Source organism: Alligator mississippiensis, chromosome 5 (genome assembly GCF_030867095.1).
Source record: "Alligator mississippiensis isolate rAllMis1 chromosome 5, rAllMis1, whole genome shotgun sequence".
Lineage (NCBI taxonomy): Eukaryota > Metazoa > Chordata > Crocodylia > Alligatoridae > Alligator > Alligator mississippiensis.
In genome coordinates, this window is record NC_081828.1 from 32,725,600 (window position 1) to 32,748,764 (window position 23,165).

At 42.0% G+C, this 23,165-nt stretch overlaps 1 protein-coding gene across 4 annotated transcripts in view; it reads left to right on the top strand.

Annotated features, from left to right (window-relative positions):
* The window catches only part of BRDT (bromodomain testis associated), a 59,923-nt gene that overhangs the window by 13,420 nt on the left and 23,338 nt on the right, over window positions 1-23,165 (top strand). For all 4 annotated transcript variants that reach the window (XM_019479025.2, XM_019479026.2, XM_006275070.4 and 1 more), the window contains 9 exons: window positions 300-429; window positions 4,168-4,343; window positions 5,978-6,334; window positions 10,022-10,150; window positions 10,448-10,639; window positions 13,627-13,814; window positions 13,904-14,196; window positions 14,296-14,409; window positions 17,772-17,897. In XM_019479025.2, the coding sequence (XP_019334570.1) occupies window positions 300-429; window positions 4,168-4,343; window positions 5,978-6,334; window positions 10,022-10,150; window positions 10,448-10,639; window positions 13,627-13,814; window positions 13,904-14,196; window positions 14,296-14,409; window positions 17,772-17,897 (1,705 nt within the window). The remainder of the gene's footprint in view (window positions 1-299; window positions 430-4,167; window positions 4,344-5,977; window positions 6,335-10,021; window positions 10,151-10,447; window positions 10,640-13,626; window positions 13,815-13,903; window positions 14,197-14,295; window positions 14,410-17,771; window positions 17,898-23,165) is intronic.

Below are 23,165 nucleotides of genomic sequence, written 5' to 3' on the forward strand. Positions count from 1 at the left end.
TACATCCTTGGAGCAGTTTTGAAGTGGATCACAACACTCTTCCTCACTGTGAGGGTGGGATGTTTAGAGAAGCACAGAAGGGAATTAGAAAGGTGCTCCAGGGTACAGTGGGAAAAACATTTAAGCTTTCAACATGAAGTTAGCTTCCACTGGAATTAGTTGAGAAGTCTGTAATCCCTTTCTTGTTTTTGGTGTGGCAACTTATGTAATAAGACTATCCTATGATTTATATAAGACAATACTAGATGTTCATCTTCTTATCTCCTATATATTGCAATCTACAAATTTATATCTTGCAGCCAGGTGATGACATTGTGTTCATGGCCCAATCATTAGAAAAAGTATTCTTGCAGAAATTGGCGCACATGCCACCAGAAGAGAAAGTGGTGATTGCCAATAAAGGGAAGAGAAAAGGAAAGAAACCAGAAGGTAAATACTAAGTACTACATTAATAGCTTAACAGTAAGTTGACTGTAAACTCAGTTACTCCTTTGTTTCTGTAAGGAGTTGCAGGGGAAGTTTGCATACAGCCATTAAGTCAAATACAATCGCCATCCTATGAACTTGCCACTCTACTTTCAAAGCAACATAAGGGTTGACATTATTGTACACTTTCATGTGACAACAACACTGTTAGGAACACAACAGGCAGGAGGAAACAATCTATTTCAAGGTTTCTGGTAGCTAAATATCCCAATAAATCCTGTCAGTTCTAGCTAAACCAACTTAATATTCTGTTGATATGAGTTTCAAGAACAAGCTCTATTACTACTTAACAGTTCTGGTAATAGGGCTACAGTACAGTTGCAATATTTTTCTCAGGTCACTGTTCCTTTCATGAACACTGATCTTTAACAAATTAGGTAATATCTTTATGCTTTTCTTTTAAAATATGTGAACTGAGATAGATAGAAAAGCTAATGTCTCTAGTAGATTCCTCCCCCAACATACATTCTACTTTTCCAAATATTGTGAGATATTGTCGTGGGAGAACTCCCTAGTGTCCATTGTCTAGCTGTATAGGGACCAGAAAACACAAGTAAAGAATTAACTGCAGTTTATTTGCTCGAGCAAAGACCATAAACCAGCAAAGAGGGAAAATGGCCCTGACTTAAGGTGGGGCTGTCTTTTATACCTTTTCTAACAAAGAAAACTACAAGGTCATTAAATATGCAATACTTATGGTCATCATCTCCTTATATAGTGCATTACAAATTTCCATAGTAACACTACATTAATCTATTATAGCTAATACTTTTCCAAAGGCAGAAATTAAGTAACGGTTACATGTTATCTTTTGCATTCCAATCTGTTCTGTTTTCAGCGGTGTCATCTTCCCTCCTTCTGTGGCCCCACTGATCTTATCTCGTACCATGCTGTAGCTGGTCCTCAGTGCAAAGGCCTAGACAGAATTACGTTCGTTGTCTTTTTTTCTCAGAAAATGGTTGACGCAGTTAAAATGGTTACTTAACATAAACAAAGGCTTAGCTATCATTCTGCCTTGTGGTCGGCTGCATTGCTAGGCCACAGGTCATGCCTAGTATTCAGCTGCAAAGATAATACTTTTCAATAATCTAAATTATTGTTAACCTAACAGTATGCTTATCAAAAAAAACTATTTTATTTCGGGGTAATAACAAACTTTCCCATTACAATATTTAGTCTTAAGAGCAGATGAACGTGGGTCAAGAAACTAATTTTAGGGTAACATACTTGAACAGGTTAATCTTAAGCGTGCGCGCACACAAAAACCCACTTGAATATGAGGAAAAAATATGTAACTTGAGGTGGTGATTTTTTTTTTTCTCATAAAAAATCAAATATCCAGATTTCAAATGTAAACTAAGCCAAGCAATGTCTATATAGTAATATCATGAGAAGAAAGAAAAACAGACGACAAAAATGTTTCTCCTCTTAAGTGAACTACATGTTTTGTTTTTTGACGGTCTGACTCTTGACTCTAGAAAATGGCACTATTATGCTCTCTGAATATGACTCGACCCTTCCGAAGCTTCCCTGCTGCTGCTTTTCATTAAATGCTAATGAATATTTAGTGCATTTTTAAGCTATCATACTCTTCTGCTTTCAGTGTACTGAATATTGCCAGAGAAAAACATTTGATAGCAATTGCAACAATTACTTGGAATTCCAATGAAGCGCAAGGCAAATGCACAAGAGACCCTTTCCAGAAATGCCAATGTCACATGCATGAACTCTTTTCGGTCCGTGTCCCTTGTTGGCAGATTGGATGAAGCTTGCTCATGAGCTCTTAAGGCAACCCCCTTGACTAGGGTTAAATGAAGCTACAACACTTAGTTATTCCAGCTCCTTCTAGTGATCCTTTCTAGTCTCACAACTGGTTGTATCTGTTTACTTTTAACAAGGGCATCTAATGACTTCTGGTAAGGTGAGACAAGACTGTGCATCCACTAAATATCATGCTACAGCTGTTTTATGGTGCAGTGCAACCTTCATGGCTTCTGGTCTAATCAATGCTTCCTATACAAATCCAATTTCTGGATAACAAACCTACATCCATGAAAGGCTCTCACTTGAGGATCTATTGTCCAGTGTCTACCGTGCCAATTGTTTCCTCTCTCAAATGTATACATGCTGCAATCTGGCTAAAGCTTACCATATACAAAGTATCAGAGCTCTTGGCTTGCTGGGCACTTCATTGCTTGTGAACCAAGCGCAGACTTTAATGATATTTGGTGCTAAAACATGTGCTAAGAAAATTATTGAGCCTGCTGCAAATCGAGAAATACTACACAAGCATGATCCTTGCTAAATCCATGGACATCTTTCTCTAAGATAGAAGGGAGAGCGCTCTCTTGTGCTAGATCTTTTCTCTAAGAGGAGAGCCAGTGAACTGTTCTATGAACCTCTCAAGAATAAACTCTTTACAATACTTGGGCTGGCTGTTTCTTGAAGTACTTAATGTTTTATCTTGATGGTAAACACTGGGCGCAGGGAGAGAGAGAGAGTTTGTTTCCAAGGGGGTAACGTCGGCTTTTTCTACCCTCTCAACCCTTCCCATTTCCATCTTCCAGAGAACGTGGTGGCTTAAACGGAATGAATTTCAGGCTTTTTAAAATTCTTACAGTCACCGCTATAAATTCATCTCTTTCAGAGCTAATATCAAAATTCAGTTTTAATGAATAATCCATTATTTGTATAGCCATTCTATTCCCATACATTCTTCTAAAGGTCTCAAAGACCCTGTCTAAAATCACTAATGTACGGGACTTATCTGTCTGGCTTGTTGATCACCATTACAATATTCTGCTGTATCATCACATACAGCTGAGGCCAGGGGCCTTGGTAGGCATCTGCTCTGGTCCTGTAAATCAGAGAAGCACTTGTTTCTATAAGGAAATTGTAAGGACAACCACTTTGCCATCTAAGCACAATTTGAACTCATTGTTTTGAATTCCTCCCATAAAACCTAGAAAGCTTAAATAAGTCAGCTATTATTTAAGAAAACTTATTTCTGGAACACTGAGCTGTTTTAAAAATTCATCAAGGAAAGTTCTCACCATTTACAGTCTGTCCACTGACTGGTTCTAGTGCCAGTGAGGATTACAATAACTTTTGTATTTCCACTCTTTATTCATAATAGCAGACTGTGGGGGAGGGGGCTCTAATTTCCAGAATACCTACTAAGTGTGTATCTTTGAAGAAATGATAGTTACATTTATATTTGAAAACTATTAGTAGTTTGCCAACTTCCATTTTTCCTGTTTTTTATAAAGAATATGTATACAGGTTACTGTGTGTGTGTGTGTGTGTGTGTGTGTGTGTGTGTGTGTGTGGAGGAGGGGGGGGGGGGGGTTGGTTTGGTTTCGTGTCTGTTTTTTTCCTTTCCCTCTTCCAGGGCATACCTTGTGGTGGGTGTCTGTGACTACTACTGAACCAGAACTTCTGATCAGAAATGAAAGCTGTTCAATTTGTTCTTCCATTAGGAACATAGACCCAAGAAGCATAACCTATGGCACTCTTGTATATACCACTGGCAGATAAGCATTAAAAATAAGGAACATTATCCTGCACATAATTCTAAATAACCATGTAAAATGAACAGCAGTCAAATGAGAGAAATAAATTGGTTTGGAATATAATTGAAAAATGTGTGCTCTTTTTTAAAACTGTTTTGACTTTTATTAGGACCTCAGCAGACTGATCCAAGGGCTTCTGAGGCTAAGCAAAGTCTTCCACAGAAACCACTTGACTGCTCAAGACATTCTCAAGTTATAACTCCAGTGTCACAGAAGGGTATATCAGCATCTTTGTCTACAGCTCATTTGAGTACTTTAATGCCAGCCACAGTCCCTATAACAAAAGTAAGTTGCTCTGAATATATTTATCTCTAAAGGGAAGTATATCAATATTGCCCAAGACAGTAGTCGGTACAAATGTAATATGCCCCACAAAACAAAATGTAACCCCATTTAACATGAACAACTTGTGTCCCCAGAGGCTGGGGGGGGGTGGGGGGCACGGTGGTGGCTGGAGCATGGTGGTGGCAGTAAGCAGGGGAGCTCCTGCAGACGCTGTTGGCAGCAGAGGAGGAGGGGGTGGGGTGGCAAGCATCAACCAAGGATCAATGAGCAGCCGCCACTGGCAGTGTCAGCAGAGGCCCGCGGGGTTTGCAGACCGCCTGCCAGTGGCAGGGTGGTTGTCTCTAGTGGCTTACGGAATGGAGAAAATCCCACACAACTTACTGATTTCGTTTGATGCACTAGCTGGGGAAATTTTTAGCTACTTGCACGATTTCACAATGATTACACTTTTAATTCATACAACACAATTTTATTTTTAAATTCTTTGCTACGCATATAACACTGCTTTAGCTTTAAGAAATACCACAAACATTAAGAACACAATAACTACATAGAGCAGAAACAATGCTCCAAATGCACTTCCTTCCCAAACAATGCTATAAGAATTCGTATTACAAAAACAACTACAATTACAACTCAAAGTTAAATTTGAATCAATACTATTATTTTTCATAATATACTTACAATCCTAGAATTCTGAGAAACCAAACCCCCAGGTATACCTTCATTCTTTAGTTACGTTTTTAGGGTTGGTCTCAGCAGTGATAGGAACAAGTCCCCTTCTTTCAGGTGCTCTGCGGCTTCAGCGTGAACTAAGAGATTCATGCTCACGGAGAGGGTGGTTCAGGTGATCAGTCTGATCCGGCCTACACTTGCGATTCTTCCTTCGTTGTTCTGCAAGTGAGGTTACCTCCAAATTGGGACAGTAGGTTACAGTTTTTATTGAGTGAGTTGCTGCCTTGGGCCCCGCCTACACAAATCTGTCACTACTCCCAAATTTGGGCTTGGATCTTACTTGACAGATTCTTTTGCTTGGTAATCAGTTTCTTTTGTTGACTATTCAGTTACTTTGGGGAAATTCCTTTCTTTCCAATCTTTTCAAAGGCTCCTAGGGTTTGATTTCTCGGAATGTGGGATGTTTGCTTAAGGGTCATTTTTAGGTTAACTTTGTTAAAGGCCTCTAAAGATAAAATTCAAGAGTTAAGACTTTGAGCAAAGTCAGGACCTTCCGCACGTAGGCCAAAACAATGGCCTAGATAAGAAGATGAATCTTGTCTTCTTCCTAAACTGGCTAATGGGCAACGATTACAAACATTCAAACTACTACATTCAATATGACAGTGGTAAGCAGCAACCACCCATAGGTGCTGTCAACCATGTCAGCAATGCCTCTTTGTAGGGGGTGCACTGCCACGCTCAGGGGATGCACATGCACCCCCTATATGTTGCCCCTGCCGTTTAATAAAAAATGCTGTGAATGAGCAGAACCTGTATGTGGTAAGAAGCAAGAGACTTCTCCCATGTGCTAAACTAGCTGGTTACTAACCTGCCTCTCTTTGCTCCATTTAATGAGGAGATTGTCTTTTTTTACTCAGAATATTTCAAGTGATTAGAACTGCAAAATTGTATTTCAGGTTAAAAAAGGTGTGAAAAGGAAGGCTGATACTACAACTCCTACTGCATTATTTACAGCAAGCAGTGAATTTTCTCCTGTACTTAATGAACCAAAAGTTGCTAAACCATGTAGAGGAGAGAATGACTGTAGTCTACCAGAGAAGTTTCCAAAGCGAGATGTGCCAGATTCTCAACAGTCTCCTGAGGTGGTCAAAAAAGTTCAACTTTCAGAACAACTGAAACATTGCAATGAGATCCTTAAAGAAATGTTTTTGAAGAAACATGCAGCATATGCTTGGCCTTTTTATAAGTCTGCAGATATTGCAGCCTTGGGACTTGATATAATTAAATGCCCTATGGACCTTGGTATTATTAAGGTAAGTGGCTTCAGACTTGAATATATTTCTGGCTTTTTGGTCCCCTAACAAGGTATCTTAAGTGTAACCTGAAAACATGTAACAAACTTCCTCTTTTGAAAGAAATAAACAAGCACAGAGACTACATCTTTCTATACACAGTGGCTTATTCAAAGAATATGTTGGCTGTTTTGTATTGTAGATGACTGACAAAACTCTTTTTCTTGCCTGTAGGCTAATCCGATCTTAACTAAAATGAATATAGGATCCTAAATTACATTCTCTTTATGATTCAAGTGAGCTATGAGTAGAATTTTTATTTTTATTTTTATTTTTTTTCCTTAGCTGTATATAAACTTCTAGGGGCTATTTAAGGCTGTGTACAAATATTTAAATACTCAAGGAGAATTCTCCCAGGTTTGTTCTCCTGGTACAAAAACTTTTCCAGAGCTGCATGCACAAACATTTGAATGATGAGAGCCTGCAATGCTGACACTGCAGCTGGCATGTTGGGAAAGAGTAGCCTGTGCACACATCTCCATGTTCTGCAGGCTTCCTTAGGTGCCAGTAGTGCATGGGGGCAGCCCTGATTGGCCGACACAGACTGCCTGCAGTCATTCTGAATTTCCCTGCAGCACAGCATGGGGCTTGTGAGGGGAGTGTTCTGCTCTGCTGGAGCACCAGAGTCTTGGGTGACTGTCAACTTGCTGAGGGTGGGGGTGCTGGAGAATTATATTATTTTCTGAGACAAGGCACAGCATGGACAAACATTCACTCTCCCAAGAGTGTTTGGTGGTTTTTTTTTTTTTGTTTTGTTCTGTTTTTAACCCTGATTGTTCACAGGTATTTTTGCATAGTCTTCTAGTATTTCCTGTTTGAACCTGCCCATTTTTATAATGTTACCTGAAAATGCAAAAGCCATGCATCTCAATTCTAGGTGCTGCCTCACCTTTAAATGAAGGAACAGCTTTAGACTTAGTCACTTGGCTACTATTAAAGTGCTCCTATTTGCCCTTGTGGCAGAAAGGCCACCGTCTGTGCCCCTCTCCGGAGATCTGTCTCTGCCAGCATGAGAGGCTGGTGTTGCATTCCTCAGGGCAGGGGATCTTCCTCCCTGCTCACATGACAGGGGCCTGGTGCCTCAGGTGTGGGTTCTCTGGTCACCTGGGGTGGGGGAGGGAAAAGCCCAGCCCACCGGCCCAGGTAGCCAGTGATGCTTTTTCAGATTGGTTGGCTAGTGGCCAGCACTGGCAGCTTCAGTTGGACCGGGCTGCTGAGGTCAGAGAGGTTATTTAAAGGCCCGGGCCAGGAAGAAGGCAGCCATTAGCCATGCAGTCATCCAGCTGAATCTGAAACTGGCGCTCTCCTCATAACCGCATGCTCAAAGAGTGACCTGCCTTCAGAGGAAAACTCCAACCACCTCTGGATGATGCATGTGAGTAAGCTACTCGAGATCCGACTAGATATTTAGCTTACAGTAACTCGGATGCGTGTTTAGAATAGCTGAGGTAGCCTTTTAGTTTGCTCTATGGGATTCCTCTGATATTGCTCTACCTTTTTATCCCGTTTTCACCCTGCCCCCTGTAATCAATAAAGTTCTCCTTGGTGACGGGTGTGGGAGACTTTTTGAGAGGTGGGTCTAAATTATGCTGAGGAGGCCCCTTAGGTCTGTGGACTAAGGGAGACTTTTTCTAATAAGCCCCTGACTTGGGGAAGTGCCCCAAGTGCTTGTATTGGGTCTAGTACCCACTGGACGATCAGGCCTGCATTTTCCAAGGTGCGCAGAGCCAGAATTGGGTCCAGAGCCTTGGATGGTGGCAGTGGGAACCCCAGGCTAGCGGGTGTGCTCCAGGAAAGGGATCAGCTGGATGTGAGGCACCCCAGGGAGGGCACTCAGAGCCTGGAAGGGGAGCGGGCACAATGAGGTGGGCAGCTCAACGCAGGAGTGCCCCCTACTGGCCTGCCACAGCCCTCATGTATATAAAAAAACAAAACAAAAAAAAACAACACACTAAGGGACTAAATTGGGGAAGGGGGGACAAGATAGGTGCCCACTTCTGGTGGAATCTTGTGCCCTAAAGTTCCTTGGCTATCTAACAAATACCCTCTTTAATTGGGGCCAAATATTATTTAAAACCCTGAATTTAAATAAAGCTGTCAGTTGCTCAGCTTTTTCTAGCCATAGCAGTGTGTGCAAGTGGGGTACATGCCCTAGCTGCTGCCAGAGGGGGGGAAGGGAAAGCAGTAATGGAATTGAGCTAGAGGGTTACTAGCCCCTCAATACACACCTAGCACTCACCTCAAAACAATGAACCTCCAGCTAGTGCAGAAAAGATGTCACCTTTTTGCCACCCAAAATTGGTGTTTTAAATAGCCTCTTCACATGCATTTTGGCAGCAAGGAAAGGAGGTAACATCTTTCTTCACAGCAGTGAACATCTGGCATGCTGCTCCTGTACCATGTACAGCAAACTGTACTGGCCAGTTCTGTGCGTCTGTGCCAAAACATTTTCTTAGAGAATGTCTGTGCTGAAGTTTATTTTAAAGAAAGTACTGTCATCCTTTAATTCTTTTTTTTTCAGTATTGCAATACAAAAAATGCTATATTCAAAGCATGCAGTATAGGACACACAAACAAAATGAAAGGCAAACTATTTCAAAAGCTAACACTAGTACTGAAAAAGGCTAGATTTGTTTGTTTGTTTTTTACCCTGCTTAGAATTGATTAGGTTAATTTAATTAACAAAGCTTAATTGAACTAGCCGGGGCAGATCCAGGAGCATTACAGTGATGCAGTCATGCCCCCTTTTTTTGATGCCTGGTCCTTGCAAAGCAGTGGCAGCAGTATTTCTATTCAGGCAGCAGTGAGAGAGTTGCTTGACTTAGTGGCTCATTATAATCTACCTGATTTCATCTAAACTCTTTATACTACAAGTATTAACAACCCTCTCCCTTTTTTATGATCTACTAATCAAAGTCTCCTTTCTTCTGCAATTCTGCTGTCTGTGTTGCTGCTCCTCTAATGTAGCTTCTATATCACAGCCCTGCAGATCTGTTTTTAACTCTAGCAAAAACAGTAATTCAACTGCGAAAACATTTAACTTGGGTGAACATCAACTTGGGTATGGAAATGGCTTTTCAATGAAGCCTTGGATGTATTGTCAAGATCCTCAAGGCTACGTTTTGTTCTATGTCTTTGGATTTACTTTTTGTGTAGTTTGTGGTGTTATATGTTCTATGTTATATCTGATATGGCAAATGAATGAATATTCCAATAAAAATTATATTTGCTTTTGCTTTGATCTTGAACTAAATAATATAACCCTCAACCCCTAGCATATTAGTAAAGCTTCTTGTTTCTTTTGACCTGGAAGGGAAAAAAAAGTGTTTTGTATCTTTTGTTTTTTGTTTTTTTTATATATGGTGATGCACCACACCATCTGCCCCCCTCTTTTCAAAATCCTAGATCCACCCATGGAATCGGCTATCAGCAACATAAATGGAGAGAGAAGAACACATTTTTCTATATTTAGTTTTTGGAGCTGCTATAATAAGCTAACTCTACTAGTCCAGATACAACAGCAATGTTTTAAGTTTAAGTTCTGGTTTTATTCTTCTTTTGATTGTTGTATTTTTACCTTTTTAGTTCCAGGAATGTACTGTGGAGCTCTAAAGCTGTGATCTCCTAAACCCTTCTCCTTTTTTGTAGAAAAAAATGGATAACTATGAATATAAAGATACACAAGAATTTGCTGCAGATGTTCGGTTAATGTTTATGAACTGCTACAAATATAATTCTCCAGACCATGAAGTGGTTGCTCTGGCAAGAAAACTCCAGGTGAGTTATCACTAGACAAACTTAATGTTCCCATTATTGAATCTCAATCTAAAGTTTCAGGCTTTTAAAATGTTAGCCTACCCAAAATAAGGAGAATCACTAGGTTCTTACAGGAGTTGAACCAATAAGTCGTTGTCACATGTCTTAAAGTAATATCTAGCCTCTAAAGCTTGTAAAACTATTGATTTCTGTTCTATAAAGAAAGTTACCCCTCCTCCCCAACTGACATGATTCTGATTGTATGTCGTGTATGGTTTTGTTCTGTGTTTTTGTTTTTGTTTTTTTTTTTTTTTAAAGGATATTTTTGAGAGACAGTTTGCTAAAATTCCAGATGAACCTGTTGCAAAGCTACCTCTGTCACACTCCACAACTAAACTAGTAAAAGCTTTTTCTACTGAAAGCAGCAGTGAAGACTCCTCTGAAAAAAAGTCCTCTTCTGAAGACTCAGAAGATGAAAGAGTACAGCGCCTTGCAAAGCTTCAGGAGCAAGTAAGCAGCAGTGTGTATGGCCATTATAAACTCACAGGCTAGGGGCCATTTAAATAATCAAACTGGTTTAAACCTGTAATAGAACAGCTGTTCAGTGCACATAAATGAGTTTGAAAATGGCAAAACTGGTTTGAGATGCTACATTCAACCAGGTTTATCAGACTTAACTGATTTGGGTCAAACCAGTTTTATGCAATGTCTGTCCCAGACCCTTTGCTGGTTCAAGTTGAACCAGTCTCCTCCAGCATCCCGGTATGTTCTCTGAGCTGGGTGGGGCTCTGCTCCACAGTAGGGCTGGCCCAACCCCTCTGCAGGGAGTGGGGGAGGGGGGGAAGCCAGACTGCAGGCTGCTCCCCCCCTTCCCCCACTCCCTGCTAAGCAGGAATTTCCCCCTCCCCTCTGCCTTAGGTGTCTGTGTATTAGCTAGCAGACCACATGCTGGCTATGGTCTGTGCTGAATCGACAGGTAGCTGGTAATGTCCCTGTTTTCTTAATGGGGTGATTAAAAACTGAGTTGGAGGGTGATAAACACTTATCACTTGCCAGTTCCCTGCTGGGCTAATCGGAGCACCCTGCTGGGTCTGGCCACATGCCCCTCAGCTCCCTTCTGTGGAAGGGACTGGAGGGCTGCTCTAGCACCCCCTGGCTTCTAGCCTGAGCCACTGCAGGCATGTGGTGGCATTTCTAGGATGCCTGTACAGTTACAAAACTTATTGATTTAGCCTTACCAGGTTAGACTAACCTGCAAAGATGGAATCTGTTTCAGCTTAGGCTCTTTGAATGTCTGTCCTTAGCTACAGTGTCTGGGCTAGCTCTCATTCGCAGGTCTCCATTCTAAGCCCTAGAACTGCAAGCTAGTATGAAAATACTTTAAGTATTGGTGTAGCATTTTTTTTGTTCTCATGTGAAAGTCTGCCTTATTACTTTCTGGAAGGCAATGGATTTTTCTAACAGTAGACTTTAATTTTCTAGATGATGATTTTGGAGCTTTTGGGAAATACATTTTTTACCTGCTAAGAGAAATCTTACACTGAACACTATTTTTTTCTTTTTCTTTTCAAAGTGCCTAAGTCCACCTGGGGTTGACTTGCTTAGTGATCTAATTACAATCGCCTCTTTCTTTTCAAAAGAAGACAAAGGCAGCTAATAAATAGCAAGATAAGCTGCTCAAGCTCCATTGCTTTGCTTACTCTACATCTCTTGGAGTCATGGATCTAGCTCTTGACTCTTCAATTAATCCATCCATTTAGCTCTGTTCCACTTTCTTCTAGCCTAGACTTCTTTTTAATGGGCTTTCTGACTCCTAAAATGGCTTCACAAACCATATTGCCATCCTCTGTTAAATCCTTACAGGCACCACGGACCTGCACTTCTATCACTAGAATGACTATTGAATATGAGTTGCCAATACTGTTTAAAATCTCATTCCTTATTGCTTGTGCTCATAATTAATTGTGATTAGTCTTAAAAATGGTTTCAAATCCATTCAGCTTAATGGTAATGTGAAACTTCTAATGGCTGGCAAGCTCTACAAATAACTGAATCTTTTTTCTTTGATTGCTAGTGGGGGGAGGAGGAGAATATCTGCCTTTTGGGTTCAAGCAGTTTATCTTGGTTTAAGGTAAACTTGGTTGTGGGAGACTTTAGTGTTCATTTCTAATATCTGGGTAAAGATTTAATTTCAAAACAAAAATCACTAGTTTCAAAACAAAATGTTTCTTATTGTAGCACATTAGCCAAAAAGCTGGAAACTAATATAAAGCGCAATAATTTTGGCCACTGAATTTAATGGTTTGAAAGGCCCATAAATGGTACCAAGAAGCATGTATGCTGCTTGATTTTTTTTTTTTATCTGGGGGTGTGTGTATAAGCAGTTCTTTCATGGTAGAATTAGCCAGAAAATATAATTAGACTAGACTTGCCCATCCTTTTAATAATCTATATGTAGTATAAATAGTAGGCCCCTGCAAAATGGCTAATATTCGCTTCAGATTTGGCCAAGTCGAGGGACAGGGATTCAATTTGATTTGAATCGCTGTCCAAAATTGATTCAGCCACCACTGAATCGGCCAAATCTCTGAATCGAACAGGCCCCAGCCCCATCAATGACTGCCTGGCCCCAGCATCCAGGTACTCTTTAAAAGCCCTGCACTCACCGGCTTCTGCCAGGCAGGGGGCGATCCCCACTGCCTCATGCTGCATTGGGGGGGCTCTGCCATGAGCCCCCAGAAGCCCTAATTGCCACTGAAGCAGTCAGTGAGTGGGGGCATTTTTTTTTTTTAAAAAGTGCCAGGATGCTGGGGCTGAGTCGGGCAGCCATTGACAGGGCTGGGAGAGCAGGTGGAGGGACTGGGGGACCAAGCAGGGGGTGGGGCCTGGCAGGAGACCCCTCATGGTCCCCTCCCCACTCCTCCTGCCCGCCCCTACTTGTTGGACCCAAACTCCATACCAGCTCCCTGCGGCGGTGAGTGGAGACTGCCTGGATCTCTTCAAATCTTTTTAAATCGATTCAAAGCGTCCAAATCGATTCAGACCTCTATTGATCCCCTGATCCGATTTCAGATTCAGCTGCTGAATTGAGCCAAATCTCCTCTGAATCAAATCGGCAACCAAAGTTTTGCACAGCCCTAACAAATAGAACTATTTTCAAGGTCTGTTCTGAATGCTTTGTCTTGGTTTAAATATGGCTGTAAAAGGTCAACTTCATGGTTCCATAGAATGAGGAGATGCATGTGGACAAGCCCACATACAAATGTACCTGTTCGCAAAAACATTCCTTTGACTTTTTTTTTTTTTTCTTTTCATGCAAGTCCCTCCCCATTTATAAGAGCTGGGCTAGTCGGAGCATAAAAAGGTTAACATTAATAAACATCCTATTGGTGCCATTCCAACTGCCAAAAGTCTCCAATGACTTCTAGGGCCAGTTTCACCCTATGCAGTAATGTGTGTAATGATTTCAAGCAGGCTTTTCTATCTTCCCTTGACAGCTTAAAGTTCTTCAACAGCAGTTGCGGGCTTTGACCAAAACATCTTTCCCCAAACCCAGGAAGAGAAAAGGAATGGCTAAGAAAGAAAAGAGAGGAAGCAAGGAAAAATCTAAAATGAAAAATGTGACTCAGAAAAAAAAGAAGATAAAGTACACAAAAAAACTGAAGAAAAAATTGGCGTTAAACCTGTAAGTGTGTAGGATTGTGTGGGTGTCCTAAATTATTTTAAATTGCTGTCAATGCACTAACTTTTTTTTTTTCTGCCTCTATCTCTCAGTCAATCAAAGAAAACCAAGCAGCAAGTTTTATTGGCACATAAGTCAGAAGATGAGGATAGTGCCAAGCCTATGAATTATGATGAAAAAAGACAGTTAAGTCTGGACATAAATAAACTCCCTGGAGATAAACTTGGAAGAGTAGTGCATATAATACAGTCAAGAGAGCCTTCACTGAGAAACTCTAACCCTGATGAGATAGAAATAGACTTTGAAACTTTAAAAGCATCAACACTTAGAGAACTAGAGAAATATGTGGTGGCTTGCTTAAGGAAAAAAACAAGAAAACAACATGGTATGTGTGTACCATGAGTAAACTACATAATCATTCTGTGATTGGCTAGAACTTATCAGGTTTGGATGTACATTTTAACTGTTCTTTCTTCATATACAGCTAAGAAGCCAGTAAAGTCAAAAGAAGAACTTAATTTTGAGAAAAAAAGAGAGTTAGAAAAGAGACTTTTGGATGTCAATGGGCAACTAAACCCCAAGAAGCAAAACGCCAAACGTAATGGGCTCTTTTACTGTAGTGCTTTCCAAAAGCAAGGGGAGGGAGTGTGAGGCAGGGGTGGCTTTGAAATGGTATTTCCTTTATCGGGTTTGTGCTCCATGATGTAACTGATGAGACTTTTTCTGGAAATGCAAGAAATTCCTAGTCACTGGATTTTGCTCACTTATGAGTTAGCACAGTGTTTTCTGTATTGGGTCAAATAAAACACAGCAGCTGTTTTAATCTATCCTTCTTTCCTAGATTTTTAAGAAATCGAAGAAAGTAACTTTTATGCCTCCTGGCTTTAGCATCTCTAATCATATGGGGTGTCAGCAAGACAGGCTATACTGCATATAGCCTGTCATCCTGTCTGTTTTGACAATGGCTGATAATAGATGCTTCAGAAATTCTTCTGTGCAGTACAGAAATTCAATTTTAATCTCTCTCCCTTTGTACTGATATCTTCTTTCAGATGGCAAAGACCTAGCCAAAGACCTTCTAAGTGTCTGTATGTGCTGTTTTGAAAATATCCACTAGGGTCTTCAGAGGGTACCCAGGGTGGAGTAGAGTCCAGTGTGACTCCTATGGGAGTTCAGGAGACCCTCTTTCCATCCAATTTGTAGTTGCATTTCTGTTGGTAAGTCTAAAACTAAGCACACTGGTAAGGAGTCACACCTAGGTAGAGGCCTATTAATACCAGTCCCTCCAGCACTCCTCATTGGAATAAGCCTTCACTTCCTTCTTTGAAGGAATCCATGTCAGTCATGAAGTATACAATGAAATGCATTAACACCTGCTGTGTTGGTGCGCTGCACTGACTTCCAACAAACACTTTAAAGCATGTGTTCAGAAACTGACACTACTTCATTTTTCCTTTCCTTTGACTCGCAGGCATGATTCCAAAGGCTTCTGGTAACTCCAGCTCTCTTAAGTCATGCTCCCATAACTGACTAATCGGCTTTTGCTACTGTCCGAATGATGGCATATTGCCTCTTATGGTAGCAAAGGTATTCTATATCTTTTCCCATCTTTAGTTAGCCTTGCAGTGTCACTTCAAAAGTTCTGGTACCCTGTGCATTGTTGCAGAAGTCTGTCTTGCCTTGTAGGCCTGATAGCAAGTGCCTAAACTTAGAGGTCCAAGTGCAGCCAAAACAGTTGCTATTTGAGTACCAAACCTTTGGAACCAGGTAGCTGAACTGATAGGGCCTTTCTCCAAAACAGACTTACCTAAATATATATATTCAAGCTATATATGCTATTCAAGCTAATAGAACTTAAATAGAATTAGCTTGGCAGGCAGATCTTGCTTGGTTTGAGTTCAATACACATCTAAATATGCACTAAAGCTCGAATGAGCTTTTCATTTGAGCTTTAGTTAAAGCACCCCTGCCACCATTTTTCAGTGCGGGAATGCTGATACACAAGATGCTCCAGGTGGTTTAATTAGATCAGCTTTTGGAGTTGCTCTAATTTAAAGCCCCCCTCTCTCCCTGGAGCATGTGTGTAAATGCCCCTAGTGTCCAGTTTTGGGCCCTATACTTTAAGAAGGATGCGAACAAATTGGAAAGAGTCTGTGCAGAGCAACAAAAAATGATTACAGGCCTGGGATGCATGGTTTACGAGGACAGACTGAAAGATTTAAAGTTATTTAGTCTGTTGAAAAGAAGACTGGGGGAAGTAGGGATTTTATAACAGCGTGATTTATAGAGTAAAGCCTGTGGCTGTAGGGGACAGGACTAAGACCAATGGCTTCAAGTTTTAGCAGAAGAAATTTGGGTTGGAGATCAGGAGGAACTTTCTGACCATGAGGGTGGTAAAGCATTGGAATAGTCTGCCTAGAGACTAGCCATTCCTGGAAATTTTTTCCAGGTTGAACAGGCATTTGAGTGGAGTGGTATAGTCAGGGATGATCCTGGCTTGAGCGGGGGGCTTGACTAGTTGATCTTGAGGTCTCTTCCAGCCATACTTTCCTATGGTCTAGGGTTGCTCTTAATGGACTCCCCTTCTCAATAAGGGTATAGCTGTTATATCGATATGCAGACTTCTTTTCCCAAATCTGACACTCTGACCGAGAACACAGCATACAAAGGAACATTATGCAAAATTTGCCCTCAAAACTATCAGTATTGTGTAAGCAGATGCCACAATAGTAAATGCTGCACTTTAGCTGCTAAAGTAGAGACTTCTGATGAGAGAGGTTGTTGCTGTTCAAGCTAATAGAACTTGTTTAAATAGAATTAGCTTGGCAGGCAGATCTTGCTTGGTTCCTGAGTTCAACACACATCTAAATATCTTTGATACTGTAAGGAAAGACTACATACAATGGGTGGATGCAGTTAAAAAAAATCATTCATTAGAGCGCAGATTTTTTTAAAAAAAATACTATTGGGCTCTTGAGCAGGAAGAATAACCAAAGAGTATATTTACTACTAGAAGTACTTCTAACTTACAGGGAACAGAAGAATCCTCACTGCATTTCACTTGAAAAGCAGTGCTTCTCTCCAAAAAAGCATTTGAGACAGTGGAAGGGCTATTTAACTTGAACAACAACTAAAGCTAATTCCATAGCTACTTCTTTCCAGGCAAATCTTCAGGTAATGTACTAGACCCATGCAAGTTTGAAAATTGCTGACATGCAGAGGGAAAAAACAAAGTTCTCAAACTAAAACAATCAAGTGTAAAGTGGGTAGTACTTAGTGGCATTAATTTGTGTCTTGATTTACTTTTCTAGCCAGAAACCAGTGCTATTAAAGCTGGCATGGCAATTCCTATTCTTCTGAAATGTGAACTGTTGATTTAATCTAGTACCAATACCAAATTGCTCTTGGTAATCTCAACCCCTGCCCCCCAAGAATCCTGATTCTAGCACTACAGATACCAAAACTCCCAAGTGTCTATATACGTGTCCCAGGGTGGGGTGAGGGTGTGTTTTAATTAGACAGCCACTTTAAAATGTTGTGTCACATGTATTCAGCATCCTGTGTTCCAAAATGGGCATGGGGGGTGCTCTAACTGAAGCTTGTTTGAGTTTAACTAAAATGCTACCTGGAACACTCCAGTCAACTTGATTTAATCCTCAGTTCTAATTGGAATGCATTGGTGCATGTGTGTAGGCATAGATCTTTGCTTGAAGTTTGCTATTCTAGAATTGTATCTGTTCTAAAGAGTAAGGCCTTTCCTCTATAACTTGCCCGTCTTTATTCTCTGCAGTGTGAGTTTCTTTTTTTTTTTTAATGTTTAGAAGGAGCCAAAATAATGGCCAGAACCTGGAAAAGTTAGTCAGTCCCATGGAGCACAAACTTTAGCTGTATGGCTTTCTATTTCTGGTTTATGTAGTCATAAGACTTTGCTATACTGTCTAACTTCCCCTCTTCTTGCAGCTGAAAACAACACTCTGCCAAACATTATGGGTGGCCCAAGCCGACTAAGCGAGAGCAGCAGCTCCTCTGACTCTGGCAGCAGCAGTGATTCTAGCTCCTCGTCAGATAGCAGTGACTCTGAGTCAGGTCAGATCACCTCACTACATGGCTATACAGACAATTCACCTATCATGTGAGATTCTGGGCTTGTTTTAGCTTTTTACAAAGAAACTGTGGCCACCACTAAGCCTACTTGCTTACTCTTTGTTTAGGGCAGTGCTATAAAACTGAAATACTAGGCCTTTTCCCTTTTTTCCTTTCTCTCTCCTTTTTTTTTTTTTAAGTACTCTTGAAAAAGTAATGGAAAATACATTTAATTGCTAGATGTTTTCATGCCTGAATTCAAAGCATCTAAAGTGGTGTTTACAGCCTTTCTTTTTTTTTATTTTTAAAAAGGGTTAAATCTGACTTTTTTTCTTAAAAGCAACTTTCTTGGATATAAGATGCACTCTCCTTCTTTTGACTATAATTCCATTTGTGTGGGTCTATAACAAAACAGCAAAATAAACCGCTCAAGAAATACAGGACTTGAAATGGGATTTGAAAGACTATGTAAGCTACTATGGAGGAATGAGAACAAATAGTATACCTGTATCTTGAACTATAACTTTTAATTTTGAAATAGTTTATGATAACTTTTGAGTGTTATCAATTAGTATGACTTCCAAGAGGTATAAATTCCTCTTTGGAGGAGGCACATGAATGAGTGTTAATTTTGATTTTTTTTTTTTTTTTTAGCAGCTCAGTAAAACTGTGTAACTTGCTTTAGAATTTGAAACAAATGCATGGTCTAACCTACATCCCATAAGAATGTTAAATCATAAGCAGTGCCATGCTGGGTCAGGCCAAAAGTCCATTTGTCGCAGCATCCTGTCTCTTACAGTGGCTGTAATTTAGTGCTTTAAATGTGCCCTGTTCATATGGTCTCCTTCTAGAGTGATCCATCCCCTGTCCTACCATTCCTGGCCTCCACATCATTGGCTTAGGGATGTTGGAGGATATACAGCTGGCTATTCTTGATGGTTCTCGATGGGGCTGTCCTCCATGAATTAGTATAGCCATGTTCAAAAATGAATGGAACAATCTGCCTCTGGAACTTCTTGTAGCAATGAGTTCCACAAGTTAACTGTACAGTTGAGTATAGAAATACTTCCTGTGGCTTTGGTTTGAGTTTTTTTTTGTGGGGAAGGGGGGTTGGTTGTTTAAACCCATTACTCCTTTTTAATGCAGTGGGTGCCCCTCAGTTCCTGTATCCTGGGACTTGGTAAAATAACAATTCCCTATTTGCATTATCCACACTTTATTTCATGATTTCGTAGATCCCTAGTAGGGTAGCGTGAAACGGCTATGTTTTGGTTTTGGATTCGGTTGTTTCGGAGGACAGTGATTCTTTTTGGAGTTTCAGATCACTGTTCCATTTCGATTTGGCCTAATCTGTTTTGGAGTTTCGACGCTGTATTGGTGATTCGGCTATAATGGAGAATCACTGAAATGCCTATAACTAACTTTTATCATTTGTTTCCTGATTCAGATGAAAACTACAGGGATGGTAGCCCCTTCTTAGGCCATGATGCCTGCCAGGTTTCAAGGAGATGGGTGCAAAAACTGCATCTCAAACTGTTCAAAACAAAACTCATGACATTGTTAAGGCACAGGGATGAAATCAGCCAGAATGGTAGCATGTAACGGGGCCTTCCTGGTGCTGGTTAGATCTCCACCCACCCACCTGTTTCTGGGCCAATTACCTGCCATGAATGATGGAAAACTGATTCGGACGTTTCCCAGGTGGGAGGCTGCCCATTTGGTGTCTTGGGATGACGTCCATTCCACAGCTCCATACCTCCCCTAACACTGTGGCCCACTGGCAATGTGTAGTGGGTGCACATGCACCCCCTGAGATTGGTGCATCCCCTGAAAAAAGCGCTGTGGCGAGTGGCGACTGCCTGTAGACCCCATCCCTTGCCACCAACACCACCGGGGGCATCTGCAGGTGGTCACTGACCACCAGTTAGCGCTTGCCACCCCATCCCCTGCTGCCGACACAGCTGCAGCCACTTGTGGAGCTCCCTGCTCATGGCTGCTAGCACTGCCTGCAGGCAGTCGTCATGCCACCCCAGCCAATGGGGGCATGCATTGTTTAAGCTGTAGCCCATGCCTTGCACACTGAATCCTTCACCCCCTCCAGCTGTGGTCCTCTCTCTGGGACCTTTTGGTTCCCTCTTAGGCCCTGGCCCTGCCTTCAGGCCAGTCAGAATTCTAAGCTTCCTGCTCTGGGCATTTCTCGTGGTGGGCCCCTGACCCTTTGACCCCCCCCCCCTCTGGGTCCTGACCCCAGCACAGACCAGTCGAGGGTACCTCTGATATCTTTTTAGACCAACTGAATAGATGGAGAAATGTATCTTAGTGAGCTTTCAGGTTTAAAAACCCTTAGTCAGGCTGAGGAAGCATCTAGTTGGTGTGTGTGTGCTTTTCCTGGATGGAATGAATAGTGGAGAAGCCAGAGGCTGGCATGCAATGCAGGCAAGAAAGCCAGTCAGTGAAAATAGAAATTGAAGTGTTGGGGTGAGACACAGACTGAGTGGGGAGGGGGAAGGGGGGTTTAGCAGGTGAAAGTGGAGAGGTCAGGCAAGTTATGACTCCCCAGGTACATCTAGTATGTCATAAATCCAATGTCTATATTGAGTTCATGAGTTTCTGTATCTAGAAGGTTGATGAAGTGCAGTTCATAGGCTCATCTGTGAAAGGTGGCTTGTAAATTCAAACAAGCACTGAACCTGGCCAACCTCATCACCAAAAGCAAACTTCCTACAGCCCAAAACACACCAAATGTATCCAGACTGTGCCATGACAAGAAATGCAAAACCTGCCAACATACTAATCCAATCTATTACAGACAAGAATACCCAACTACTTGTGGGGGCACATTTCTCAGAAGAAAGCCACTCTGTCTCCAATCTCTCAGGCCTGATCCTCAAAGGGAATTTACAAACCACTTTTCACAGACGAGCCTGTGACCTGCATTTCATCAACCTCCTAGATACAGAAACTTGTGGATGTGGTATAAACACTGGATTTATGATGCACTATAACCTGCCTCGCATCCAACTCCCCAGGTACCTCTCCACTTTTACCTGCTCAATCCCTCACCCCCTGACACCTCAATTTATGTTTTCACTTACTGGCTTGCCAGCCTGTGGCTTCTTCACTATTCATTCCATGCAGGAACAGCAGGGGGCCTTCCCAGTGTGGGTGAGATCTCGGCCTACCCTCCTGTTTCTGGGCCAGCCAACCACCCGCGCCTCTTCTTCCTGCCATGCCTTGATGGAAAAGTGATTCGGATGTTTCCCAAGTGGGATCCTACCCATTTAGGCCCCTGATGTCTAGGGGTGACAGCCATTCCACAGCTCATCCCTCCCCTAATGCTGTGGCCCATGCCTCATAGGTGGCATCCCAGGCAGCTACGCTCACCTAGAGCCTCATGGCTCCACTGCAACCAGCAAGCCTCAGGCCTCTCGAAGATCTTACAGGTCTGGGCTTTCCCTAGCCAGGACAGCACTTGCATGTGATGGCTGGAGGTTACAAGGTGCCTCCTACCTGCCTTTTACCAGGGAAGTTTGGGGGTTCTGGCATTTCTTGGGGGCTCCCATGCCACTAGCAGTCCCATCAGGCCTCCCAACCTAACAGGGTGCCGTTTTATGTCATGCTGAGGACCTGGGCCTCCTTTTCCATAGCCCTAGCCCACACTTCCAAGTTTGTCCTGCAGGGAGATGCTGTATCACCAGCCAGCAGGGGAAGAACAAGTGCTGCCTTCAGCTCAGAGAGGCATTTAAATGTTTTTAAAAAAAATAAAAATAAAAAATGGAAATGGGTGCAGGCAGAGTGAGGAGGGTGGCACTCATTCCATCTCCATGTGGAGCTTGGGGAACCCCAGCAGTGGGAGGTTCACCTCAGAATACCAGCTGCTCCACCAAACCAGGATCCAAGGAGGTATGGTGTGGTGTCACAACATGCCCAACAATGCTGAACACCCTCTTGCTCGGAACACTGGTTGGTGGACAGGATGAGTGTTCCCAGGCAACCGTGACCAGATCCTGCTACATCTGGCTGTGGCTTGCCCAGTAGGCCAAGGGGTCGAAGAGCAGTGGCTCCAAGTCCTTGGCGAGAGAGCACCAAGACCTCAGTGGCTACCTATCTGCCCAGTGTCAGGGTCTGGTGCCTCTGGACCCCAACATGGAAGCCATGCCCTTGGCAGTTCCTGTGGTGGAGAAGACTGGTTGGTGAATGGAGTGCTGGCATGGGAAAGTGGATTCCCACCTTCCACGTCCCCCTGCCTCTGCCCTTCTGCCTCCCTGGGTCCGTTCACCAACACCTCCATCCAGTGATCTGGACGGAATTTGTTTCCCCGCAAGCCCACCTCCAAAACATTTCAGATGGTTTTGTTTGGTTTTAGATTTGGTGTTTCGGGCACCAAAACGGGTTGAAACACCTCCAAAATAAAACGGCTGCCAAAATTTTGCACAGCCCTAATCCCTAGCATGTGTTTTGTTTTTGTTTGGTTTTTTTTCTTTTCCTACTCTTTGACTCTAAGTTTAGAAGAGGAGGCTGAGTCTTTTAGCCTCTCCTGGTACAGCATCTCTTCTATATGCCTGATAATCCTCGACTGTCTATATAGTTTTTCTAATTCCACTTCATTTTACTTGAGGATGTGGAGACCAGAGCTGCATACAGGAGTCAAAATGTGCATAATATGGATTTTATATAGTGGCATGATGAGGTCGTCAGTTCTTTTCTTAATGACTCTTTATAACTCTTTTGGTCACTGCTGAACATTGAACTGATGTCCTTCTGTCTGTCTTGCCGCTCCTCCCCCCATTAGGAAAATACTGGAAAGCTGCACTCTTTTACAAAGCCTTAAACCCCCTCTAATATGGAATTTAAATGGCATTAAAGAGATTAGTTGCATGTACAGCACCTAACTCATGGGGAGAACTGGCATAATGTTTTTGAAGACTGTATGTTGGGGTACAAAGGTGAAACTTATCCCATGTTTTGGCTTGAGGATATTTGAAGAAATGTTCTGAACACTTGATGCTTTCAAGCAAAATGCTTATACTTTTCAGTGACTTTACCCTCTCTCAGGTCTGTTTAATATTATTGTATTTTGCCTGAAACTTATCTAAATATCCCAATTATGCAGTTGGTCTAATGGATCACCTACAAAAACCCTTATAGCTTTCTTGTACCTTCTTAGGTGGTGGGTATTTACCACTGTCTCTAGTGGGTTATGGAATAGAGAAAATCCCACACAACTTACTGATTTGTTTGATGTACTGGCTGTGGAAATTTTTAGCTACT